The sequence below is a fragment of the Passer montanus genome, unplaced genomic scaffold, assembly GCF_014805655.1.
Source record: "Passer montanus isolate IOZ18808 unplaced genomic scaffold, ASM1480565v1 scaffold115, whole genome shotgun sequence".
NCBI classification, from domain to species: domain Eukaryota; kingdom Metazoa; phylum Chordata; class Aves; order Passeriformes; family Passeridae; genus Passer; species Passer montanus.
In genome coordinates this window covers 1,614,539-1,637,570 of record NW_024358167.1, presented here as the reverse complement: position 1 = coordinate 1,637,570, position 23,032 = coordinate 1,614,539, and the positions used below count along the sequence as shown (strand labels likewise).

At 44.7% G+C, this 23,032-nt stretch overlaps 1 protein-coding gene across 2 annotated transcripts in view; it reads right to left on the bottom strand.

Moving 5' to 3' along the window:
• RYK (receptor like tyrosine kinase) overlaps window positions 1–23,032 on the bottom strand; it is a 54,832-nt gene that overhangs the window by 6,022 nt on the left and 25,778 nt on the right. The window contains exons 7-12 of one of the 2 annotated variants that reach the window (XM_039696934.1): window positions 22,925–23,025; window positions 19,874–20,008; window positions 17,370–17,456; window positions 4,739–4,808; window positions 3,158–3,290; window positions 1,864–1,973 (exon numbers count right to left, since the gene is read on the bottom strand). In XM_039696934.1, coding sequence (XP_039552868.1) covers window positions 1,864–1,973; window positions 3,158–3,290; window positions 4,739–4,808; window positions 17,370–17,456; window positions 19,874–20,008; window positions 22,925–23,025 — 636 coding nt within the window. The remainder of the gene's footprint in view (window positions 1–1,863; window positions 1,974–3,157; window positions 3,291–4,738; window positions 4,809–17,369; window positions 17,457–19,873; window positions 20,009–22,924; window positions 23,026–23,032) is intronic. The other variant, XM_039696935.1, reaches the window with a different exon arrangement.

The window sequence follows — 23,032 nt, the reverse complement described above, 5'->3', positions numbered from 1 at the left end:
ATTTATTCCGTGCCAACTGATAAGCGCTAGGAAAATCAGCAGGCTTGATTAAATAAAACCAAACACTTAGAAGTGAAAAAAAATACCGTTAAAGCAAACAAGTAACTGCCTCAAGTTGCTCCTGCTCTTTTGGAGATCCCCTATAGAAGCAATTAAACACTTTGTAGCTCTAGTACCTCTGTGGCAATAACGAGGCAAAGATCTCAGCAAAGAAAGAGACAGTCATATCTTTAACCAACCAGTACCCTTTGTGGTGCAAAAGCATGTCTCCAATCAAGCCATCTGCTGAAAAACTGTTTATTCCCTCCACAACAGATATTGATGCTTGTCAGAAGTAGGGTACTAATGAAAACTGACTTTAATCAAGAAAAGATGACTCAAAATAGCACAGAGAATTTGCCCCCTCTGGGGTGTGATTCAAACTCTTTGAACTTAAAACTGTGTGTAATAAAGTTCAGTGTTCTCATAAACAGCTGACTTCACAATATGGCAAAGATGTTGGCTTCAACACTGTATGACAAAAATACAGAAAGAACATTGGGGTGGGGGTATTGTAACAAACTGGTTTTCGTTGTCTTCTCATCTTGCCAATTATTTATTTTGATGAGAAAAATGAAATATAAATGCTCTGTGTGTTTCCCTCTTTACTATCCCAGATATATATTTATTTATTTTATTTCTATGCACTTTCAGGCCAGTTCATTATCCTCAAAATTTACACAAAAGGAAATTTCCTATCTAGTAATTTTTAAGAGCTCAGAGAAATTCCTAGAAGACCTGTTTGAAAACAAATGCAATGCAAAGAGCAATTCCCCAGCAATTAGTGAGCCCTGACTTGTGTAATTCTCATGTCCACTGTAATTAGACCTGGCTGTGCCATGGGCACATGAGACCACAAGCATTTCCTCCCTTAAACCTGCCAAGATCACTGGAATCTTGGCTCCCTTCCCAAAATTAGGACATGGGTCTCATGCACTTCCCAGCCTTTCACCACCCAGAGCAAACCTGGGGAACAAAGAGGGGCTGGTGGAACAAAGTCCTTCAGGGGACCTTGGCTGCTGGCACCTCTTTCTCTTCCCAAACATAAAACTCCAGCTGATGTTCCTGATGTTTGTGATCTCTATCTCCTGTGGTCCCACCTCCTCCTCAGTGTGCTCAGCAGTGAGGAAAAGCAATAGAAACTAGGAACAGGATCTGTCAGGAGCCCCATCACACTGAGCATCCTTACAGGGCACAACAGCAGATGGTGGTCACTGGGTGACTGGGTTCCAAAAGGTCACCAAACACCTCCACCTCTACATTTTGGAGTGTATTCCAGCCTGAAGATGGTCTCAAACCCCTCTCTGGCATTCCTGCCATTCCAAATCACATTTGTAGCTATCCATCATTTGGCAACTAAGAAATCTACCAATGAAGAAAGTCTTTAAGTTTTTAAGGAAAATAAATGAAGAAAACTAACTTCAAACAAAAATCTATCCACTGATAAACTGTCAAAGATATTCCATTTCATTAAAGTTGAAGGGAAGCTTTAACTCTTTTCAAGGCTTTGAAAAAGTGAAACACAAACCCAGCTGAAGCATTTACAGAGAGGATGTTCTGCATCCTTTAGAACCACAACTCCTGGTCCCCTTGCTTTGGAGGGAAACAATTTCCCTGACTCCACCAGTGCCCGTGAAAAAGTGAAACACAAACCCAGCTGAAGCATTTACAGAGAGGATGTTCTGCATCCTTTAGAACCACGACTCCTGGTTCCCCTTGCTTTGGAGGAAAACAATTTCCCTGACTCCACCAGTTCCCCCAGCCCTGCATTCTGAAGGGGAGCACAGGCTGAGTGCAGGGAGCTGCAGAGGGGACAGTACTTACACACAGTTCCTTGCAGCCAGGTCTTTGTGGATGACCTCCCTCCTGGCCAGGTAGCTCATGCCACAGGCAATCTGGATGGCCATATGCACCAGATCCTGCTGGGAAATCGCCTGCAAGAGCCAGAGCAGCAGCCATCAGCCCTTCAGCCCAGTACCTGCAGGGTTACTGGGTGTCCCAGTGTCCCTTCCCTTCCAGTCCCCACACACACAACCACCCATGGGCACTCATGATAGTGCCTTTCTAAATTTTAACTTCTTTTTTTGCCAAGGGAAAATACTTCCATCTTGCAAGAGCCTCACTCTTTGCACCTACTCTTCCTTTGACTGGAAGTGGACATAGGCAAAAATGGTTCATTTTACCTCTTCCCACACCTTTTTCACTTTGTTTCCCTGGAAATCGGCTCATTTCCAGGCAGCAGCACATTCAAAATCCTCACTGCTCTCCAAAACAAGTATCAAAGGCTGTTGCTTCAGCTCCTTTTGCAGCTTCACAGTCCCATCATAATTAACATCTTGCATGTATTTATAGCTTGGGATACCAAAAGTAGTACCAGTAAATCTGAAATTTCTCCATACACGACTTTCCTTAATTTAATCCACAATTTTCTCTATTTGTTGCTATAAATTTAGGATGCATTGATTGAACTCCTACCCTGTTATATTAGTTTTTTCTAGTTAGGTTTCATTAGTTTTTGGAGGTATATAACACACTTAAGATAGCTTAGCTACTTTTGGAGGCATAAAAATTAGCAGTATGGTTTTTGTTGTAGCGTTGGAAACAAAAAGATTTAACAAAAGGTAAAATAATAAACAGAAAAACTGATTTAGGTGTAAGAGATTTTTGTTCATGGTAAAACACTTCACAAAAGCAATTAGTTTCTTTGTTCATTTTTTTTTAGTAAATTGCTTAGGTGACTTTTTGGTCTTTGTTTAATTAGCTATCTTTAAGTCTGAGCTATCTTTAAGGTCTTATGAGGTGGCTTTTCACTTAATTGATGAAAGAAACTTCTGGGCTTCTTTCATTTATAGGGGGACAAAGGACAGTTTTGTCACTCCATCAACAGGAGGCACATTCCTACAGTGCCCTAATGAGAGGTGACAGCTTCCTGCCCTCTGAACAGCCAGGACAAACAGCCAGGAATGCTTTCCTGGTGGGAAACAAGGCAAACACCTGCTGGGAGCCACCTCTGCAGCTCTCCTGCCATCACACTGAACAGGAGAGTGCCACAAGCATTCCTCTGGTGGCCCAAACTCTGGTGCCAGAGCAAATGGAGGTCCCACATGCCCCAGGGTACCTGAGGGTTGTTGGCCTCCACCAGTTTGCACTGTCGCAGGAAGAGTTTAAGGTTCCCCCAGTTCATGTAGGGCAGCAGCACCATTGGTTTCTCTCCCTCCTCTATACAGACATGAGTGATAGGCAGCAGATTCCTGGAAGACAGAGCAATTCCTAAGGTTATGGAACTGAAATTTGGTTCAAATACTTTTGATTCCTAAACACAGCAATAAAATTAATTCAACGCGGAAGAGAAGCATTGAATCTTGTATTAGGAATTGCAGAGCACAAGGTGTCCAATTAACTGAAGCCCTAGACAGTACTTATTTTAATAAATAAAATATTTGACTACTTTCCCATTATGAAGAACCCTCCAAATGTTTTCACTTGGTCCAAGAGGGCTGACATAAATTGTTGTGAATACACAGAAGTGCTACATCCTAAACTGGGAGGTGCAGCTCAAAATCTATTACAGATATAAAATATATACTTCCACTACAGCAGTTAAACAAAAAAACAAAAAAACAAAAAAAAAAAAGTCAAAACATCATGTTTGATCTGCTGCAAAGTGACAGAACAGAAAATTTTAGTTTTGAATCAGCCACTTTAAGGGCCTTTCCAAGCCTTTTGTGGCTCAGGTAACCCCCACACTGCAGTGTCTCTGCACATCTTCCTTAGAAGAAATATAATACATAATATTATATATATCAACATGTAAATTCACAGAAACTCAGAAACTCAAACCAAACTGGACACAGTTTCAATTTCCATTAATCACTTTTTAAAATACCTGTATTTTTCATTGAAAACCATTAGCAAAAGTCATCACAATTTACCATTTTTTAAAATTTTGAATTTTCTTACTCCTTCCTGAAAATTTCTCACAGCCAGGTGTCACATCTGTGAGCTCTGGAGACCCATGAAGGCCCCAGCTTTATAGGCAGTGTAGGGAAGAAAAGCGTTTTGGACTTTTTTTTTTAAAAAGCTTGACTTACAAAAGGGAGGACAACAGCTCATTTGGAATGATGAGAGCAGGGCAAGTTAATTTTGTTTCTATTTTAGGTATGTTTCACCAAAACCATGCTACTCCTGTATTTTAGGCAAGGCCTTTATTATAAAAGGCTGGGAATGCCCAGCCTGGAGAAGCATCCAGGGAGACCTCAGAGCCCTTTTCAGTGCCTAAAGGGGCTCCAGGAGAGCTGGAGAGGGACTTGGGACAAGGGATGGAGGGACAGGACAGAGGGAATGGCTTCCCACTGCCAGATAGGGATAGATGGGATCTTGGGAAGAAATTCCTCCCTGTGAGGGTGGTGAGGCCCTGGCACAGGGTGCCCAGAGAAGCTGTGGCTGCCCCTGGATCCCTGGAAGTGCCCAAGGCCAGGCTGGACAGGGCTTGGAGTGATCTGGGACAGTGGAAGGTGTCTCTGCCCTTGGCAAAGATAAGCTTTAAGGTCCCTTCCCACCCAAACCACCCTGGCATTCCATGATTCTACAGAAGCGTTGCTGAATTCCCAACAAAGAGCTCCCTCTCCCCAGGGAGCTTTAGCCCAGGTTCTTCCACCTCACAGTGACGTGGATTTGTCACCAGGCCTGCATGCCCTACCTGTGGTGAAGCCCTCTGAGCTTACAGCTTTCCGTCAGCATCATCGTCACCTGCACCTCCGAGGCTTGATCTGAGGGGAAAAGGAACCACAGATAAACTTTGGAAACAAATCAACATATTAATTAAAATTCAGATCTGCAAGTCACTTAAGGTCACTTGAGCAAGAACGGAACTTGTTTGCCTCCTTTCTTAAAATGGCACTTAGAAAAAGCCCCGAAGTTCAAGGCCAAGTTCTGAGACTCATTTCTGCTTCAAGGAGTGGGGTCAAGCCCAGAAAGGAAATCCAGCACGTTCCAGGGGCTGACAGGCTGTGGCTCTGCACTTCCTGACAGCTTCTGGGCAGGCACAAGCCAGCTACCCTGGGCAGTGTGGTCCCAACCTGCACAGGACCAGTGCCCATGGCAGAAGTGGGATGTACCTGCACTTCCTGACAGCTTCTGGGCAGGCACAAGCCAGCTGCCCTGGGCAGTGTGGTCCCATCAGTGCCCATGGCAGAAGGGGGATGTTTCAAATGCTTCCCAAGCATGAATGTGCTCCAAGATCACTGCTTTGCTGCTGAGTTACCACTCCAGGTACAGTTGTGTTTACTGCCACATGGCTGAAGGTTGTTTATGTCTAGATTTACTTATTTCCTTGCTCTCTGCTTGACACACTTGACTCTTGGTAACCTTAAAACTGTTTGCTCTTCTCTCTCCCCCACCTTTTAAAATGAATGAATAAATAAAACCACTGCTGCCAGCTAAAATTCAGGCACTTGTGAAAACTCCAGTAACTCAAAACAATCAGAGCATCCACTGGGCAGAAGCACAGGTGGTGCCTGGAACCCCTTTCCCACTACTCTTTGTGTATTTGGAGTTTCCCCCCACCCTTGGTGGCAAGATTCTCTAGAGAAGTTTAAGGAGACATCAACAAGAGCTCTCCCAACCTCACCCCCCTCACACCTGGGAGCATTTTCTGTGTCTTCCTCGTGCTGGGACTAGTTCTGGCAGGGAGCTGGCACAGCCCAAGGAGCTCTCCTTGCTGCACTAGGGGGAATTTACATGTCGTGGATGAGTCAAGCCAAGGTTTTACTGCCCTGGGAGGAAGAATAGGCAAGAAATCCTCTGCTCTTTTCCTTCCTCCAAGGTCTGATCCTGCTCCCTGTACAGCCCTGACACCCTTTGCTAACTGAGCCTGAGCCCTGCAAAAGGAAACTGAGTGAAGAGTGATGGGAGCACTCTGGAGAAGCTCAGAGGTGCCACTAAATTAGTGACAATTGTGGTATATTATGGGATGCATCAGTCCATGCTTTTGGGCCCATCACTACAAGGACATTGAGGGGCTGGAGTGTGTCCAGGGAAGGGAAAGGAGCACCAGGAGAGCTGAGGGAGCTGGGAAGGGGCTCAGCCTGGAGAAAAGGAGGCTCAGGGGGGACCTTCTGGCTCTGCACAACTCCTGACAGGAGGGGACAGCTGGGGGGGTCGGGCTCTGCTCCCAGGGAACGGGACAGGATGAGAGGGAACAGCCTCGAGTTGCAGCAGGGGAGGTTCAAAGTGGGTATTTGGGGAATATTTATTGAAAGAAAGGATGGTCAGACATTGGAACAGGCTGCCTGGGGCACTGGTAGAAGATTTAAATCTGGAGGGATTTGAATCTGTGTGGGTGAGGCACTTGAGTGGTGGCTTCAACAGCACTGGGGGAATGGTTGGACTTGATGGTCTCGGGAGGTTTTTCCAACACAAACAAATCTATGATTCCCTTCTATTTGATAACAACTCTGTCTGTGGGGATGGTACAAACAGGTTCTTGTAGTGCAAGAGACACTGAAGCCATGGCCAGCTGAAGTCTCTGGTCTGCACTCCAACAGAAGCATGAGAAAGAGAAAGTCCTACTCCTGTGGGCTGGACACTTGATGCACTTGATTGTGTACAACACGCATGAAAAAGGCTTGGAAAGAGGAAAGAAAAATTAAGATCCTACATTAAAACAAGGTTACACAGCCCTGAATGACTGAATCAGGTAGTTCTAAAAGCCAGCATTAAAAATGCAGGTGGAAAAGCTAATTCTGAGGAGTCAGAGGAGCAGGTTACCTGTACAGAGCTTCAGGTGTAACAGCAGTAATTACAGACCTCAACCTCTTCACCCAGCACATGATGAAGGGAGGAAAGAGATTCCTGGGTGTGAATTTAAGCTGATTAACTAACTCCTCACACACTCTCTGGCCCTGTGCTTGCTGAACTGGTTTGCTTTTAATTATAAGAGCCACCAAGCAATAATTTGAAGCTTTAAATCAGAGATTGTTTAAGAGTGGATTTAAGATCCACAGAACGAGTCAGGCTGGTTTGGACAATGCACCCATTCATCTCCTCATGGTGACTCTTCTGCCAAAGCCTTTCCCTTTCCAGCACTCAGGGAAGTTTCCAGCAGGTCAGTGTGACGTTCTGTTGTTTTCTCTCCACATTATAGAGGTTGAGCACCCAAAAAGATGATTGACTCCCAGGCAAGTATATAAGGAAACTGAAATCTTATCTTGTGAAACAGTCCCACCATCCATATTGTGTTTGCTTATCAATATTATTTCCTTGTTTTCTGCTTGAAAAAAAACTTACCCTACACCAACAAATTCAACAGACTCAGAACAAACAATAGTGTTCAAGGCTAATCCTCCCCTAGCTGAGACCAGTGCCAATTTAGAACCACCACACAATTTGATTATTGTGGGTTTGTACTAGATATAATTCAAAACACAATATTAATCACCACTTCTTGGAGTGATTCTTGTCAAAAGGGGGAAAAGAACACCAAAATACTGCTACTGCAACAGTCCCCACTGCAATCAGGCTTCCTTTTAAGGCCATTTTCATCAGTTACAAAGGAAAAGGTTCAGGTAAACAAACTCTGTCACATTTAGTAGACTATAACCATTTTTGAGCAACCAACGCAAACACCTTCACAGACCAGAACAAAGGTGATTTTGGCAATATTACATTTTTTGTTGTCAGGGCCTGGTGAATCTGAGCATCATGTACTAAAAACCCTTAAAACCAATCCAGCAAACCCAGTATTTCTAGTTTTGATAAGAGAAACAGAGTCCCAGAGTCAAGCCAGTGACAGCTGTGCCACAGCAATCCCAGCTTCCTGAGACCTTTTTCCAAGGACACAGTGAGATGAATCCTACAGATTTCATCTTCCTGCCTGGGCCAATGTATAATCCCAAATTCCCCAGACTGTGTCAGTCCCTGAGTGCTACACATAAGCATACACACTTTGCTTCTTCTCAGAGCTGTTTGTGCAGCCACTCAAACAGAACAGGGGAAAGATCCTGTGAAACCCACAGGATGCCCAGGGGCTTTTGTGGCTCCTTTTGTCTGCCCCAAATCCATGAAGGTGTCGGATATGAGCACAGCCACACACACAGCTCCAGAGGGGAGAGGGGAGCAAAGCCTCCCACAGAGCCAGAAACCTGTGAAATTACAACAGCTACTTGGAGACACAACTGAGGAGGTCACAGACTCCCCTTTATTAAATCTGGGCACCAGGAACAGCCCTCAATTTAAGATGAGTGCTCCAGGGCGAGGCAAAATGGGCTCGTTGCAAAACTTCCTTAAAGCCCTGGAAAAAGCTGAACTGAGGAATTGCCATTATTTATGATTAAGAACATGTCAGTGCTCAGCCATGAATGGAGTTGCAGTTGGATACTCACGAGGAGCAGCTGGGTTTCCACAAGGTGATCATGCACCAACAGCTGGGAAACCAAAAAGCAGCAACTTCAGGGAAGTTCAGAGGAAGATTTAACACCAGAAATATTCCAGACACTCAGTTAGGACCAAAAAGGTCCAACTTTCAGAAGGTGCTTAAAACCAAGACTGAGATAGATGTGTATGCATTCCAAAGAGGAAGATGCACTCCAAGCCCTGGTTTTACCCAAAAGCCTGGCTGTGAAAGCCTGCCCTGAGGCCCAGGGCAAGAACAAGACAGGATTCCAAGCTCTGATGAAGCTGCAGGTTTATCTCCTGATATCACAGGATTTGTATGCAGGCAGGCACAATGGGGCTCTTGGCACTGCTGATTTTACAGAAGAGGATGATCCCTCAGTGCTGGGGCTCTGCCTGGTTCATGGGGAGAAAAAACACCTATTCCATTTTTACCATCTCCTTAAAATCCAGCTGCAAAAATGTATTTTAAAAATCTTTGTTCATTATCATTAATCAATCACATGAATCATCAGATAAAAAGATCTTGGGGAAGTTCTGTGATAACACTAAATGGAAGGGAATTGCCTGCTCTGAGACCAGGCACTCACCAGCTGCAGGGCACCAGGCTCTGCTTCACCAGGAAAAGTCACTCCACACCCCAAGGACGTAGCAGAGATGAAAAGCAGCAATTACCTGGATATTGCAGTTGGGAAGTGAGTAGCTGGATGCTTTCATGAGTCACTTTGTAAGTCAGACCTCCCAGAACCTCAAAACTGCAAAGCACAGCTTATGTAGGATCACAGAATCCTTTAGGCTGGAAAAGCCCCCCAAGATCATCAAGTCCAGTCATTCCTTCATCACTGCCAAAGCCACTCCTAATCCATGTCCCCAGGTGCCACATCCTTATGTCTGTTAAATCCCTTCAGGAATGGGGACTCCACCACTGCCCTGGACAGCTGTGCCAGGGCTGGACAGCCCTTTCTGGGAAGTAATTTTCCCTAACATCCAACCTAAACTTCCCCTGGGGCAACTTGAGGCAATTTCTTCTTGTGTTGTGCCCTGTTCCCTGTGAGAACAGACTGACACCCTCCTCACCACAACCCCCTCTCAGGCAGCATTACATTTACAAGACTTCTGATTGTAGAATGGTCACTGAAAGCTGTTTCTTCAGAAGACAAAAGCAGAACCTGAACCATGTAAGCAGAGGTTTCAAAATTGAACTGAGTCCCATTTGAACTCTCTCACAGCCTGCTACAGGCAGTAACAGCAGATTCTTTCAAGACTCCTGTCAGAAGCACCTCTGCAAATGCTACAGCCAGGAGCTCCAAGGCTTCTGATTAATGTTTCCAACTGCAATATTTAAGATGTTTTACCTGCAGCTTTTCTCATATTTGGACCATTTGTAATGGCTTGTTCCCCTGTTAACTTCCTCCTGTTTCATACTGCAAGGTAATACTCCCCCACCTCACAACAATTTTACAGCCAATTTTCTACACAGCTGCCTGTTTTCACAAGCTTCTATTACCCTTTTTGTTCTTCAGCCTTGTGGACTTGGCCAAATATCCCATGACAAAGGGCACACGCTCCAGTTATTGAAGGGTGACATCCACACAGGCAGGCACAGTGGTCACAGGAATTGAGAGTGCAGGACTAGAGCAGCTCCAGGTGATAAATGCTCCCAGTATCAACACATCCTTGTTAATTACTGCTGCTTCTGCATGGCAATTAATTAGGCAAACCTGCTCCCAAGGCAGAATTCCACCCCAGTTCAAAGGGAATGCATGCCTGAGTATTGCTTTAACCCCTCTACATGAGTCTCTGGAAGTAATTCAATGCCTGTGCTCACATCTGTTGCACAGGACATTTTTAATGCTCCTATCAGGTAACCTTCACAACTTTCCTTCACCAGAAAGATGCTAAAGGAATGCAAGAAGTCATGATCCAACCTGCTTTTTCACAGTAAGAAAGGAAAGTACATATAAAAATATTGCAGCTTTCAAATTTCAAGGCCCCAGGAGTTGGACAGAGCCAGGTGGAGCATCCCATGCTTCCTCCTGCCACGGACTGAGCACAGCACACCGTGCTCCTGTTTGCAGCTCAGAGCTGCAGGAGGTGGCCAGGTCACCACTTCCACAAATGAAAGCTCCCCTGCTTTCCTAGGCAGCCCTGCATCCTACAGAATTCCAGTCTCCTGTAAAGGTAAGACTGCACTCCAAACCACAGCAGGAAGAGGTTACAGCATGGGACAGCACACTCAGTCCTGATCAAATTTCCAGAGAGCAAGATTTCTCTTCCAATCCTGGTATCCAGGCATCAAGTATCAACCACATGAGTTTATTTTGCAAAGCAAAGCAGCTCACAGTGACAAATCCAAGCCTAATTTTAATAAATCTTGCGATTGAGTCAACATGACACTGCTAAAATAGGGAATGCTATTCTGGTTTTTCTACATTACAAATGCAAATGCACTTTTAAACCACAGAAAAGGGCAGAGAAAAGCAGGATTTGGGGATAGACTTAGTTCCCTGTGTAACAGTAACATCAGAATACAAAGAGAAGGAAGTAAAAGGTTCTTTGCTCGATAATCCATTTAACTCAAAGTGAACCTGAAAGTGTTAAGTAAATGCCAAGTGAAACTGGGAAAGAGAGACATGATTGATGTCCTGGTCCAAAGGGCAAGGGACAGCACATAATAAAACTGATGTACAAGTAGAGATTTTAACTGTATGTAAATTAAAGTGTCAAGCAGGTGAATACCTTTTAGCATATGGAATAATAAATCTGTAAATGATATAGTAAAATACTTTGGAAATCATCCCCTCAGTATTTTCTGAAGCATATTGTACTGCTTTAGATGCCTCAGGGTATTTTCCTAAAGAACTAGGATTAAATTAAAAATTAAGTGCATTTTTAGGCTGATAATTAAAAATTTGCTACTTACCCCAAATTTTTAAATTTAAGTATCTTCCTTTATAAAGACACTCAAGAATTTAGCTCAGATGAGCAGTAACTCTTTATTTATTTTTTTGGCATAAACTATATTCTTCAGAAACAGGATCCTGCAGTCTGATTTTGGAAGGTTAAATACTTTTGAACAATAAATTCAAATACCGTGTGTTTAAGGTACAATCTTAGAACTATTTTCACATGGCTGTGCTTTTAAGAATGAACTGCTCAGAAGAGCAAATTCCATCAATTGAAACATGACTCCTTGAGAACAACTGTGGAAGATGCTCCAAGTTCTGGTACCTGTTTAGTGTGAACAAGAAACCTTCACCTTGGTTAACACAAGGTGTTAATACTTAAATGTCCATACTTAAATCCCCTAAATGTGCCCATTGCTTTCTCCTGCTTGGCATGATGCTCCAAGTTCTGGTACCTGTTTAGTGTGAACAAGAAACCTTCACCTTGGTTAACACAGAGCAGCTTGTCCCTACTTAAATCCCCTAAATGTGCCCACTGCTTTCTCCTGCTTGGCACAGCCTGGATTCTCAGGATTTCCATTCCTACACTTTCCAACTGCATGAAGTCCTAAAGGGTCACCAATGTTGCTATCATGGAATGGTTTGGAATGGAAGGGACCTTAAAGCTCATGTCACTCCACCTCCTGCCATGGGCAGGAACACCTTCCACTAGATCACAATGCTCCAGGCCCTGTCCAACCTGGCCTGAGCACTTCCAGGAATGGGGCATCTCCTCTTAACCAGACTAGCAATAAATTTTAAAAATCTAAATAGTAAAATGTCAGAGATAGCCAATAATGCTGGAAGTCTTTTAGTGACCTAAGATGACAGAACTAAAGCATTATTAAAAGTTGCTAGAACAATAAAGTTTAAAGAGCTGACCTTTGTCAACACTGACTCTGTTTCCAGTGCTTTCCATGGATGGTTTGTTTCCAAACACTCCTTCCTTGTACATCAGAAAAATGTTAAGTGGTTAGAACACGAAATGGGAGCAGATGGGTTATCTTGAACAGCACACTGCGTTGTTTTTACCAAAAGTGTACCTTGGCCAGAACATCCTAAATGAGTCAGGGCTCTACACAGCTCACCCTCACTTCACATGTTCCCGGAATAACACAATTACATTTGTTTTGCTAAGAATTTTCTCCTTCACAGGAAAAGCACCATTAAACAATGTGTTCTTTAAATCAAAGGTGAAACCTGTGTGTTTTCTTCCTCCTCTGACATCAGATGATTTAAAAGATTCCCCAGAAAGGCTGGAGGGATCTGTTAAACCCTGGCTAGAGATGTAATGCCAGCTTGGAGAAACATGCCATCAGAGACACTTTCCAAAACTGAGAGGGATTGGAAACCTCTGATTGGAAAGTGAAGAATTCCACCCTCATAACACAATTTTTCTGTAAAACAAAAAAAACAACGAAGAAAGCAAATGCCAGCTAAGTCTCTCATCTTTCTAACAAAGAACTTGCTCAGGTTGTGTTGATCCAAAATTCCAAAATCCCAGATATTCTAGTTAACATATCCTTGTTCTTGCTGGCAATGACACACATCCTCAATCTTCATCAGTGTCTGTTTGAAGACAGAACAAAGGCAAATTTTCCTCTGAAATGTCTAAGTGTGAAAGTAACTATGACTTTGAGCTCCTTGCCTAGCAAATGAACACAGTGGAAGTGTAAAGTGCAAAGACAACACAACAACTGTATGGCCAACATGAAGCATGTAGGACAGCTGAACAAGTCACACCTTTTCCCCAGAGCTTGGGATCTTTGCAGTCTGCAGTTATTAGAGCTTCCAGGAAGGCAAGAGAGATCCATTTTCCTTTGAAGCTCTCCTTGGCACAAGGCACTGCACGTATCAGAAAGCTCAGGCACCCAGACACAGATGATATAGCATTAAAAAAACCTTATAAACTCATCTATTTCATGAACCTGCATGTAGAAACTTTGTCACTGCCACGGGCATGTTACAACTTTCTCTCTGGAGTGAACCAAAGCTCCATGAAAGAAAAAGCTCTTTCAAGGATCTGGAGTAAAACCCGGGGACGAATCCTCCTTCAGCCAGTCTTGATAAGAGATGTGGTGTTGAGACTTCAAGAGAAGCATCTCCAACTTTTACACCCCATCAATTTAAGAGCTGCATAACAAGTAATCACTGAATCACTTCAAAAGTACTTCAATAACTTCATGAAGTGTTCAAATGAAAGACCCCAAATTCTGTGGCAGATGAGGAACCAGTCAGATCATGCTGAACAAGCACACTTCCAACCCATTGTACCCCTGCACTGATATATATTGCTTCATCAGGCTCAAACTTGCTGTTTGAGAGTCTGACCTAATAGTTCTACCCCAGCTTGAGACCACAGGGAATACAGAATATTCCAGGAAACTCTCTGGACGGGCTCTTCCACCTCTCTGGCAGGTCCAGGCTCTCTCAGCCTTCTCATGTATCACTGAGTCCTTTAAGAGCAGATCACTTCAGAAGGGGAACGAACACAAAGTTCAGAGAAATCAGGGATCCTGTTTTCATTCTCCTGGTCCATACCAATGCTGTGCATCTCACTGGAGCTCTGGGAAACATCAGGGAAGGAGAGTGGGAAGGACTGCTGCAGTTACTGCAGTCAACTACCTGTGCTTTTGATCCTTTGGGGGCAACAATTAACCAAGGGGAAAGAATACAGGCAAGAGACAAACTGACAAGGCTGCAATCACTCTCCCTCTGGAGCAGGAAATACCCACAGATACAACGATTGCCTGATGAGCACAACATTCACCTTCCCCAGCACAGGAAATGGGAAAACTGAGAGCACATTCCCCCTGTCCACATTATTGGAAAGAATCCCTCTTAAAAGGGTATGGATGGATGCTGTAATACACTGACAGCTGAAGGATGACACATGAAAAGAAATCCATTGTGACAGGCACTTAGGGAACGATTTTTCTTCATGGATTTTCATTCAGAAACCACTCCTTGAACAGCACAACCTTGACACCCACCTGATGGCACACAGCTCTTCTCCTAACAGCCAACAAACCCAAACTCTTGGCTCATCTATAAGACTTGTTGGGCTAAGGAAGTGCAGTCTGGAGAAGAAAATTTTCCAAGGACACCTTTCTGTGGCCTGTGGATTGTAAGAAAGTCTGAAACAGACTTTTGATCAGGGCTTGCAGGGACAGGACAAAGGGCACCATTTTAAACAGGAAAAGGGTAGATTTGCATTTGACATAAGGAAGACAACTTTTAAAATTTTATTTATTTATACTTCCCTGTGAGGTCAGACACTGGCACAGGCTGCCTCATCCCTGGCAGTGTCCAAGGCCAGGCTGAACAAGGCTTGGAGCAACTTGTGTTATTGGAAGGTGTCCCTGCCCATGGCAGGGGTGGGAGTGGATGGGCGTTAAGGTCCCTTCCAACCCAAACCATTCTGGGATTCTAGGATTCTCTTGAAATCCCAGGTTTAAAGCCATAACAACTCCCCTAATGTCAGAACAGTGTCTTCAGTTTCTCAAGGCCTGATCCTGGTGAGGAAAAATAGGTGCTTTTTCTCTCAAGGAGGTTATTCTTCCTCATGGCACCTACTCAAAGAACCTGTGCTCACATTTTCCAAAGATCTGGCATGCTCCACCCCCACTCTCCATTGCTTCCTGACATTGGGGGCACCACTGGACTTCATTTTATCACTTTCAGAGTGCACCTCTGGGTTAAACAAGGCAGTTCTGGAGCAGCTCATACTTTTGGGAAGGGATAATTTAACTCCACAGACAAAGCCTTTATTCCTTGTCTATTTTCCATGACCCTCAGGCTTGATTGCCTTCAGCAAAGAGATACTTAAGTCAGTTTAATGGTTCTCATACCCATCAAGCTTTTATGGTCCTGCCCTGCTTCTGCTTGTGCCAGAACAGCAGTGTGTGTGTGGCCACAGAACGACTGAGATCAAGGAAAAACTCTGGTTACAGGAGAACTTTTGCAGGTTTTTTCTTCCAACCAGATCAAATTCCCAACTTATTACATATCCCAGCCGCACACAGAGCAATCACAGCCAGGCTGTGAAAATGAAGCTGTGTAATAGCAGCAGTGCAAGTGAGCTGCTGTGAGGAGAGAGGATGTTACAGATTTTATTCCTTGCAAAATTCTGCTGCCCAGGCCCAAGTACCAGCAAAACCTACTGTACTTTTTACACACAGATCCTTTTTAATGCTGGGAAATTCTCTAGAGTGATGAATGCCATCACTGCAGTGAACCCTTCCCTGCAAAGGAAAGAGCTTTTTTCCTATAGGACATGACTGTGTCACATACACAAGCCACTATAAGGGAGAATTAAGGATTTAGGAGTGCATTGGAAGTCCCATTTTGGGAAAGCAATTCAATAAGAGGTCACAGGAGGCAGCTAAATTAAGATCACTTTTGACAAATGTTATGTTGTTTAATCCAATGCTATAAAAAGTAGCTCGCATGCCAAGGGCCAAGTTTTTGAGAACTATTATTAAGTAAGAGCCAAGAAATAAAAAAGACAGAACTGTTTGGCAGTGAAAGGGAACAGAAGAAGGTAGAATTCGGAAAATGTTCCCAAAATGCTAGAAAGAAACAAGTTTTTTGGTTTTTAAATAAGAGAAGCCAGGCTGGGAGAGCTGGGGGTGCTCACCTGGAGAAGGCTCCAGGGAGAGCTCAGAGCCCCTAAAAGGGCTCCAGGAGAGCTGGAGAGGGACGTGGGACAAGGGATGGAGGGACAGGACATGCTTTAAGCTGCCAGAGGGCAGGATTAGATGAGATATTAGGAAGGAATTCTTCCCTGAGAGGGTGGTGGGGCCCTGGCACAGAGTGCCCAGAGCAGCTGTGGCTGCCCCTGGATCCCTGGCAGTGCCCAAGGCCAGGCTGGACAGGGCTTGGGGCATTGGGATAGAGGAAGGTGTCCCTGCCCATGGCTGGGGGTAGAGCTCTGAGGTCCCCTCCAACACAATCCATTCTATTATTCTATGTCATGTGAGAGAGAAGAGCACCAGAAACATCTGATTGTGTCAGAAACAGACCAAGGTGGCTGCTTCCTTAAGTAACACATTTTCCTTAAAGGTAGCAGAGAATAAATGGGTAACAGAAAGATTCAACAACAAAATTCAGCAGCTTCACCATTTCCCAATCAGTACCTTCAAAAATTAAAAGCCAGGCTAAAAAAAAAAAAGGCAGAATGAGTTGAAATTCTTATAGACGCTTTTTTTTGCAAGAAAGAGTTAAAGAAGTTGTCAAATAAAAAACCAAAGGCAGCAAGACACCCAACTGAAATGACAAAAATAAAGATGGTAAAACAACCACTGTACTGGGAATCTGCAAAAAGAGAACTTGTGATGATTGCAGAGGAAGGAATAAATGTAGGATACAGGTAACATAGGGGTCCATGTAGGATACTTGTAATATACACATGGGATACCTGTGACAGACATGGAGGACATTTGCAACATTTTCATCTACACCCACCTTGCTCATTAAGTCTACTTATCCCCATTTCAAGATATTTCCTGAACACAGGGGCTGTCTTGGGTTAAATTCAGTTCTAAATGCCAATTCTCAAGCATCAGTTGCAAAGCTTAAGGAAGGCAGAAACCATGCCCTGTCTTTTGTACAGCCATGCATTTGTAAAAGAATTTTAAGATACATTTCAGGTGCTTTTCAGCAATTTGCAGGGGACAAGGCTGTGACTGGGAAGACAAGGACATGCTGGGGAAAAAAAAAAAAACCAATATAATTTTTGACTTAGAAGAATAATAAGCAAAAGTATTCAAGGGTGATGACACTGGTGAAGGCACTGGTGGAGAACACATGCATTTTTCTTCCATATAAGATTGCTGTTCCCTGTGGCTGAAGGAAGCATCCAAACTGCTTTTGCTTTTCATCATTTGCATATTTTGGGGAGAAGGAGGTTGTTGTAAAGCCAGGTTTGGCACCCTCAGCCTGCAGCACAGCTCAAACACCTGCACACAAACCCACTCCTTCATGCAAACATACCTTTAACAGTTTTGACAAAAACTTGTTTTTCTTTACTGGGGTCTTTTTCTTCTATTAGAATTCCGTGGAAAATGCGCCCAAACGTGCCTAGGAACAGAACAAGCAATCAGTAAAGTAAAGAAACACTGATAACATTAGGAGTATCTTAAGCAAACAGTACATTTCACAGCAGAAAGTGAGGAATGCCTGCAGTTAAAGTGTTTCCAAACCCTATAAAGTCACCAAGAGAGAATCCAACTGCTCTCCAGCATGAGGGGGATTCACAACTACAGGCAGCAAAAATGGTGAAGTTTTACATAAATAAAACTTAAGGGGAAAAGCATGAGAGTGAACTAGTGATAGCAGCAGAGCCCAGAGAAATTAAATATCAGTATGATGATGGTTTAGTTGTGGCACTTCAGTCAACTCCCTGCACTAAACCCAGTCTGGAACTCTAAGCCAAGGCATTTCTCACAAGGACCAGGTTTTTTTGGAAACATTCACAAGGCAACAGCAATCCTGGCCAGCCAGCACACACGGAACACTTTGAAACAGCCAGCATCACATTATTCACAAGTTCCACCTCAGCTGGAAGGTGCTGGGTTTGTTTGGGGGTCATTCAGACTCTCCAGCATTTTTCCATTCACAAGATGTTACTGATGCTACTGCAAGAAGAGGAGCTACTCTGAGGAGCTGGGCTGAGAACAACTGGTAACACACAGAGAATTTATTTGTTTTTACTGCTCAGCTTGGCAACACTTTCCTGCACCAAGGTGTGCATCATCTCCACACAGTCTATTCCAGCATAACAGCCCCTTCCCAAGGATTCCTCCTGCCTGACTAGGTTGAAAAACCTTTGACAATATGAAATGCAGGTCTTATTTGTTTCTAAATATCTTAAAAAAGGGGCAGTGCAACATTTCTGTCACCCACCCTGGGGCTGCACGGAAACCCTGTATGACAGGGATCTTCAAACTGCAATCTCACTGAGCAGCAGCTGAACTCAGGAGACTCTCAGGCAACCACAACACTGTGAATTACTTAACAGCAACTAAAATCCTCCTGTCTTGGTTCTTGAAGACTTTGAGAAAGTGCCTAAAGATACATTTCCAAAATGTAAAAGCAGGTGAAGTTATGGAAGCTATGTGAAGTTTATAATGAATCTGTGGCCAAGATTTGTAAAAAGTTTCATGTAGGCATTTACTTTATCCCCTTCTTCCCCTCGCAAGCTCTTTTGTTCTTCAACGGCAGAGACTCAAAACCACTATGACCCTGAACTAAAAGTGGTCAGGTCTTCTCTGACACGTGGATGTGGCACTTGGGGACATGGGTGAAATCGGCATTGCTGGGGGAGTGCTTGGACTCGATGACCTCAAAGGGCTTTTCTAACCTTAATGACTGTGTGATTAACTTTTGAAGGTTCTGACTCAAAGTAACAGCTGGAGGCTAAGAAACGAGATCCCAGGATTAACTGGGTCCAAACTGCACTCAACAGCTCCTTATGCCTCATCTGGCAGAGCAGGGCAGCTCTGCCACCAAACATCTGAAGCGTTGCTGGGGCACTGAGTCACTTCGAGTCATGGGTGACTCCCAACATCCCAGCTCCAGGCAGCCAGAGGAACACAAAGCACATCCCACATGCCAAGGAAGGCTTGTGCAGAGCCCACACTGGATGTGAGTATGGAGCTGCCACCCCAGAGGTTCAGAGGCACATGCTGAACAAGAATGGGAACATCCCCCACTGCTATTCAAACTAACACAAAGCATTCTGTCTCCAAAGGATGATTATCTCCAATCTCCAGCTTCAGGAAGTTTGATTTCTCAGGGAACAGAGACTTGAAATTGCAGCAGTAGAGGTGAATGACAAAGAAAACTAAATATTTAAGCCTATTTTTCAAATTCAGTTTCAACAAAAATCAACTCATATTGTGCATGAACACTTTCAAAGTGCACAATAAACAAAGAGTGAACAAATCAGGAACTGGATGATCCTTGTGGGTCCTTCCAACTCAGGATATTCCCTGAAAACAAGCAGGTAGTCTCTGAATCTTCTATATCAGGGCTGTAAATGTTGCATCTGCCAATTAGATTTCCAAAGCAAAGTTATCAAACTGAGACACCAAATTTGGACAACTGAAGTTTTTCTGGGCTTTGGGTTGGTTTTGCTTTGATTTTTATGTTGTTAAGACAGCTCTCCTGTAGGAACTCCCAAAAGTGAGTTCTGAGAGCCCTGAGTGATTCCCCTTCCCCTCAGCCAGCCATCATTTCAGGGAGCAGGTTATTAAGACAGACAAGCTGAATGACTTACTGAGCACACATGGTAATTAACTCTGGAAGCTGCTTTCCCCACCCCCACACCCCAAATGCAAACATAACTCATCATTCCTCCCATCCACCAAAGCTACAAAGATCAGAAATGTCATTTGTGAATGATTTCAGAGAAGACTGTAAACAAATATCCATATATTTGTATTTATCCATCTACAGCATGTGGTAGGAATGAAGCACCTGAGTGCTGTAAATACCTTCCTGGAGCACGTCTTTGAGGGTGATCCTCTCCCTGGAGATGGCTATGTCCTTCACTTTAGCTTTGGCCTCCATGAGAGTGACACTTTTCAGATCATTCTTCTCTATCCTTAATGTGGGATAACCTGAGGAGCCAGCAGAGCCAAACAATCCAACATAAATACCCTTGGAATGAGAGCAGGCATAGGGCTTCACCTCCGACCACCTATGGCTCCACACACCAGGGAGCTGCACCATCTTAAATATATGATATAGGAATTTAAAAATATGATAGTATTTAGCAACAAAAAGCACGAGGATAATCATCTGCAGGGAAAGAAATTACACAGGAACTCTCTGTAGTGTCATGCAAACAACTTTGATTATTAACTCTGGGTGAAGGAAAGGCCTGTACTGCACTGCCCTCAGGAGGAGAAACAGACTGCTGGAAAGGAGCTGGGAAGATGCCTTACCCCAGCAGGATATTAACAAACCACCAGTGCCCTCTTCTGGCACTTCCAGACATCTAGACACACCAGTAGTGTCAGAAAACCTGGAATATTTTGGTACATGTGTATGAATTATTAAAGAAATCTTGAGAATTACTCTGATAATATTTTCTTCAAAATTTCAATGTTACTGAAAGCAAAATTATGCAACAGTGGAATAACCAAGAATGTCAATCATGCTTTTTTCACACATCCAACCTTTTCTCTTCTCCTAATTTTCACCATTTCCAGTGCTACTGGTGGTGTCCCAAAGCAGGTAAAAGACACTGTGAAACAAGGGCTGTCCCCAGCCAACAGGTGCCACCTGGGCACAGTGGCCACCACACAGGGCAGGGTGAGGAGGGTGGAACCATCACCCTGGGCTTGGAACCATCTCCTGCCCGTGGCCAGAGGATTCTGGGGGACAACATTCCGCAACTGGAACTCAGCCAAATTAACCTGAGTCACTTGGAAAGCCAAACAAAAAACCTGAGGTTGACAGGACATCAGCAGCTCAGCCTGAGCTGGGATAAGACATGGAGGGGCTGGAGCATGGCCAGGGAAGGGAACAGAGCTGGGGAGGGGGCTGGGGCACCAGGAGAGGCTGAGGGAGCTGGGAAGGGGCTCAGCCTGGAGAAAAGGAGGCTCAGGGGGAACCTTGTGGCTCTGCACAACTCCTGACAGGAGGGGACAGCTGGGGGTGGTTGGGCTCTGCTCCCAGGGAACAGGGGCAGGATGAGAGGGAACGGCCTCAGGCTGGGCCAGGGCAGGTTTAGATTGGGCATGAGGGAAAATTCCACTTCCCAAAGCATTGTCCAGCCCTGGCACAGCTGCCCAGAGGTGGAGACCCCACCCCTGGTGGGAGTTAAATGATGTGTGGCACTTGGGGACACGGGTGGTCTTGGCAGTGCTGGGGGAACAGTGGAACTTGATGATCTGGGAGGGCTTTTCCAACCTAAATGATCCTGTGATTCTAAGAGACAGAAAATAAAAAGGCTGGGGAGGGACTCAGGTGACAAGAGGGACAGCAGCTCTAGGACAATTTGCAGGATAAGGTCTCTTCCAAACTCTGTGAAAAGGAATTTTTTTAACATTTCGTATATTAAATTTTTACAAGCCTGTTTTTTTAAATTAATGCTTATACCAAATACATTTTAAAGGCAGCTCTTTGCAAGGGAAAGATGAGTTCAGATGACAAATAAGTTTGGTGGTTTGTTTTTTTTTAAGGAGATACAGTACAATGTAGAAGTGAGCCAAATCTCTCCCAGAGGTGCAGCTCGACCTCAGGTAAACAGCTGCTTCCACACATGGGGAGGAAAAAAGGAGAACACAGGAGGGCTGAGAGTAATGATGACCTTCCTGCTGTGCTCCCTCATGATGGGACAGTCACTGTCACCAAGTGCCATCAGAGGACAATGGGAGAGACTCTGGGGTTTTATTACTTGGTTAAAAAAAAAAAATAAACATGTGTGTCCCTATGCTGGCCACCTTCCCTCCAGCTGGACCAGTCCCTTCCCTGGAGCAGGGCTGGATGGGACAGCCCTCCACCGACAATAATCTGAGGAGTAAAAATTCCACAGGTAATAAAGACGTTCATTACCACAGAATTAACTCAGAACAAAGCTGAGAGCACTTGGTCTGTTCAGTCTGGAGGAAACAGAGACCTGATCCCAGTCTGCAGCTCCTGCTAAGGGACAGCTCTGAGCCCTCCCCTCTGTGACCAGGGACAGGAGGACCCCAGGGATCAGCTGGAGCTGTGTCAGGGGGGTTTAGGTTGGAGATCAGGGGAAGGTTTTTCCCCCAGAGGGTGCTGGGCAGTGCCCAGGCTCCCCAGGGAATGGGCACAGCCCCAAGGCTGCCAGAGCTCCAGGAGCATTTGGATAAGGCTCTCAGGGATGCCCAGGGTGGGATTGTTGGGGTGCCTGTGCAGGGCCAGGCTGGACTGGGTGATCCCTGGGGGCTCTCAGGGATGCCCAGGGTGGGATTGTTGGGGTGTCTGTGCAGGGCCAGGGTTTGGACTGGATGATCCCTGTGGGTCCATTCCAGCTGGGATATTCTGTGATTCTGTGGTATCAGTTACCAGGTCAGTATCTAAACTGCTGCCACCCTTCCTTTCCCCTCACTGCTCTCTTCAGCTATTTTGTATCGCTTCAAGGAAAGCCATAAGCAACAGGAGATGACAAGAATAACACAAGCATCAGGATTCATGCACATGGCATCACCTGCTTTAGTAACTGATCTCAGGGCTGGGTGGACACATCCTGTTCTCTCTCCTCTGATTGCACTGCATGAGACAGGCTCTTCCCAGTGTTAAAACACAGCTGCTTCACAGCTGCTGGTGAAGTGTGGCTGGCTGACTGCTCTGGGTGCAGGGGAACAACCCAAGGGACAAGCACAGCCTCATGCTCATATGGCCACTCACATCCCCCCGAACTCACCCCGACTATGGCGTGGCTGGATAAAACACACACTATGTGAATTCAAGAAGCAAAGTGACAGAGCCAGAGAATTATTCACATTCTTCTCTTGCATTTGCCACCAAAGCAGCGTGGCAGGAGGCTCTGTGCTTAGATTAACACTTACTGGTTACTGGTGTGGCATTGTTGGGTGTGTCAGCCCGCAGGTACTGCGTCGTCTGCGTGGAGGGCTGCGACAGCCCCTGCGAGCTGCTGCTGTCACTGATGCTGTGGG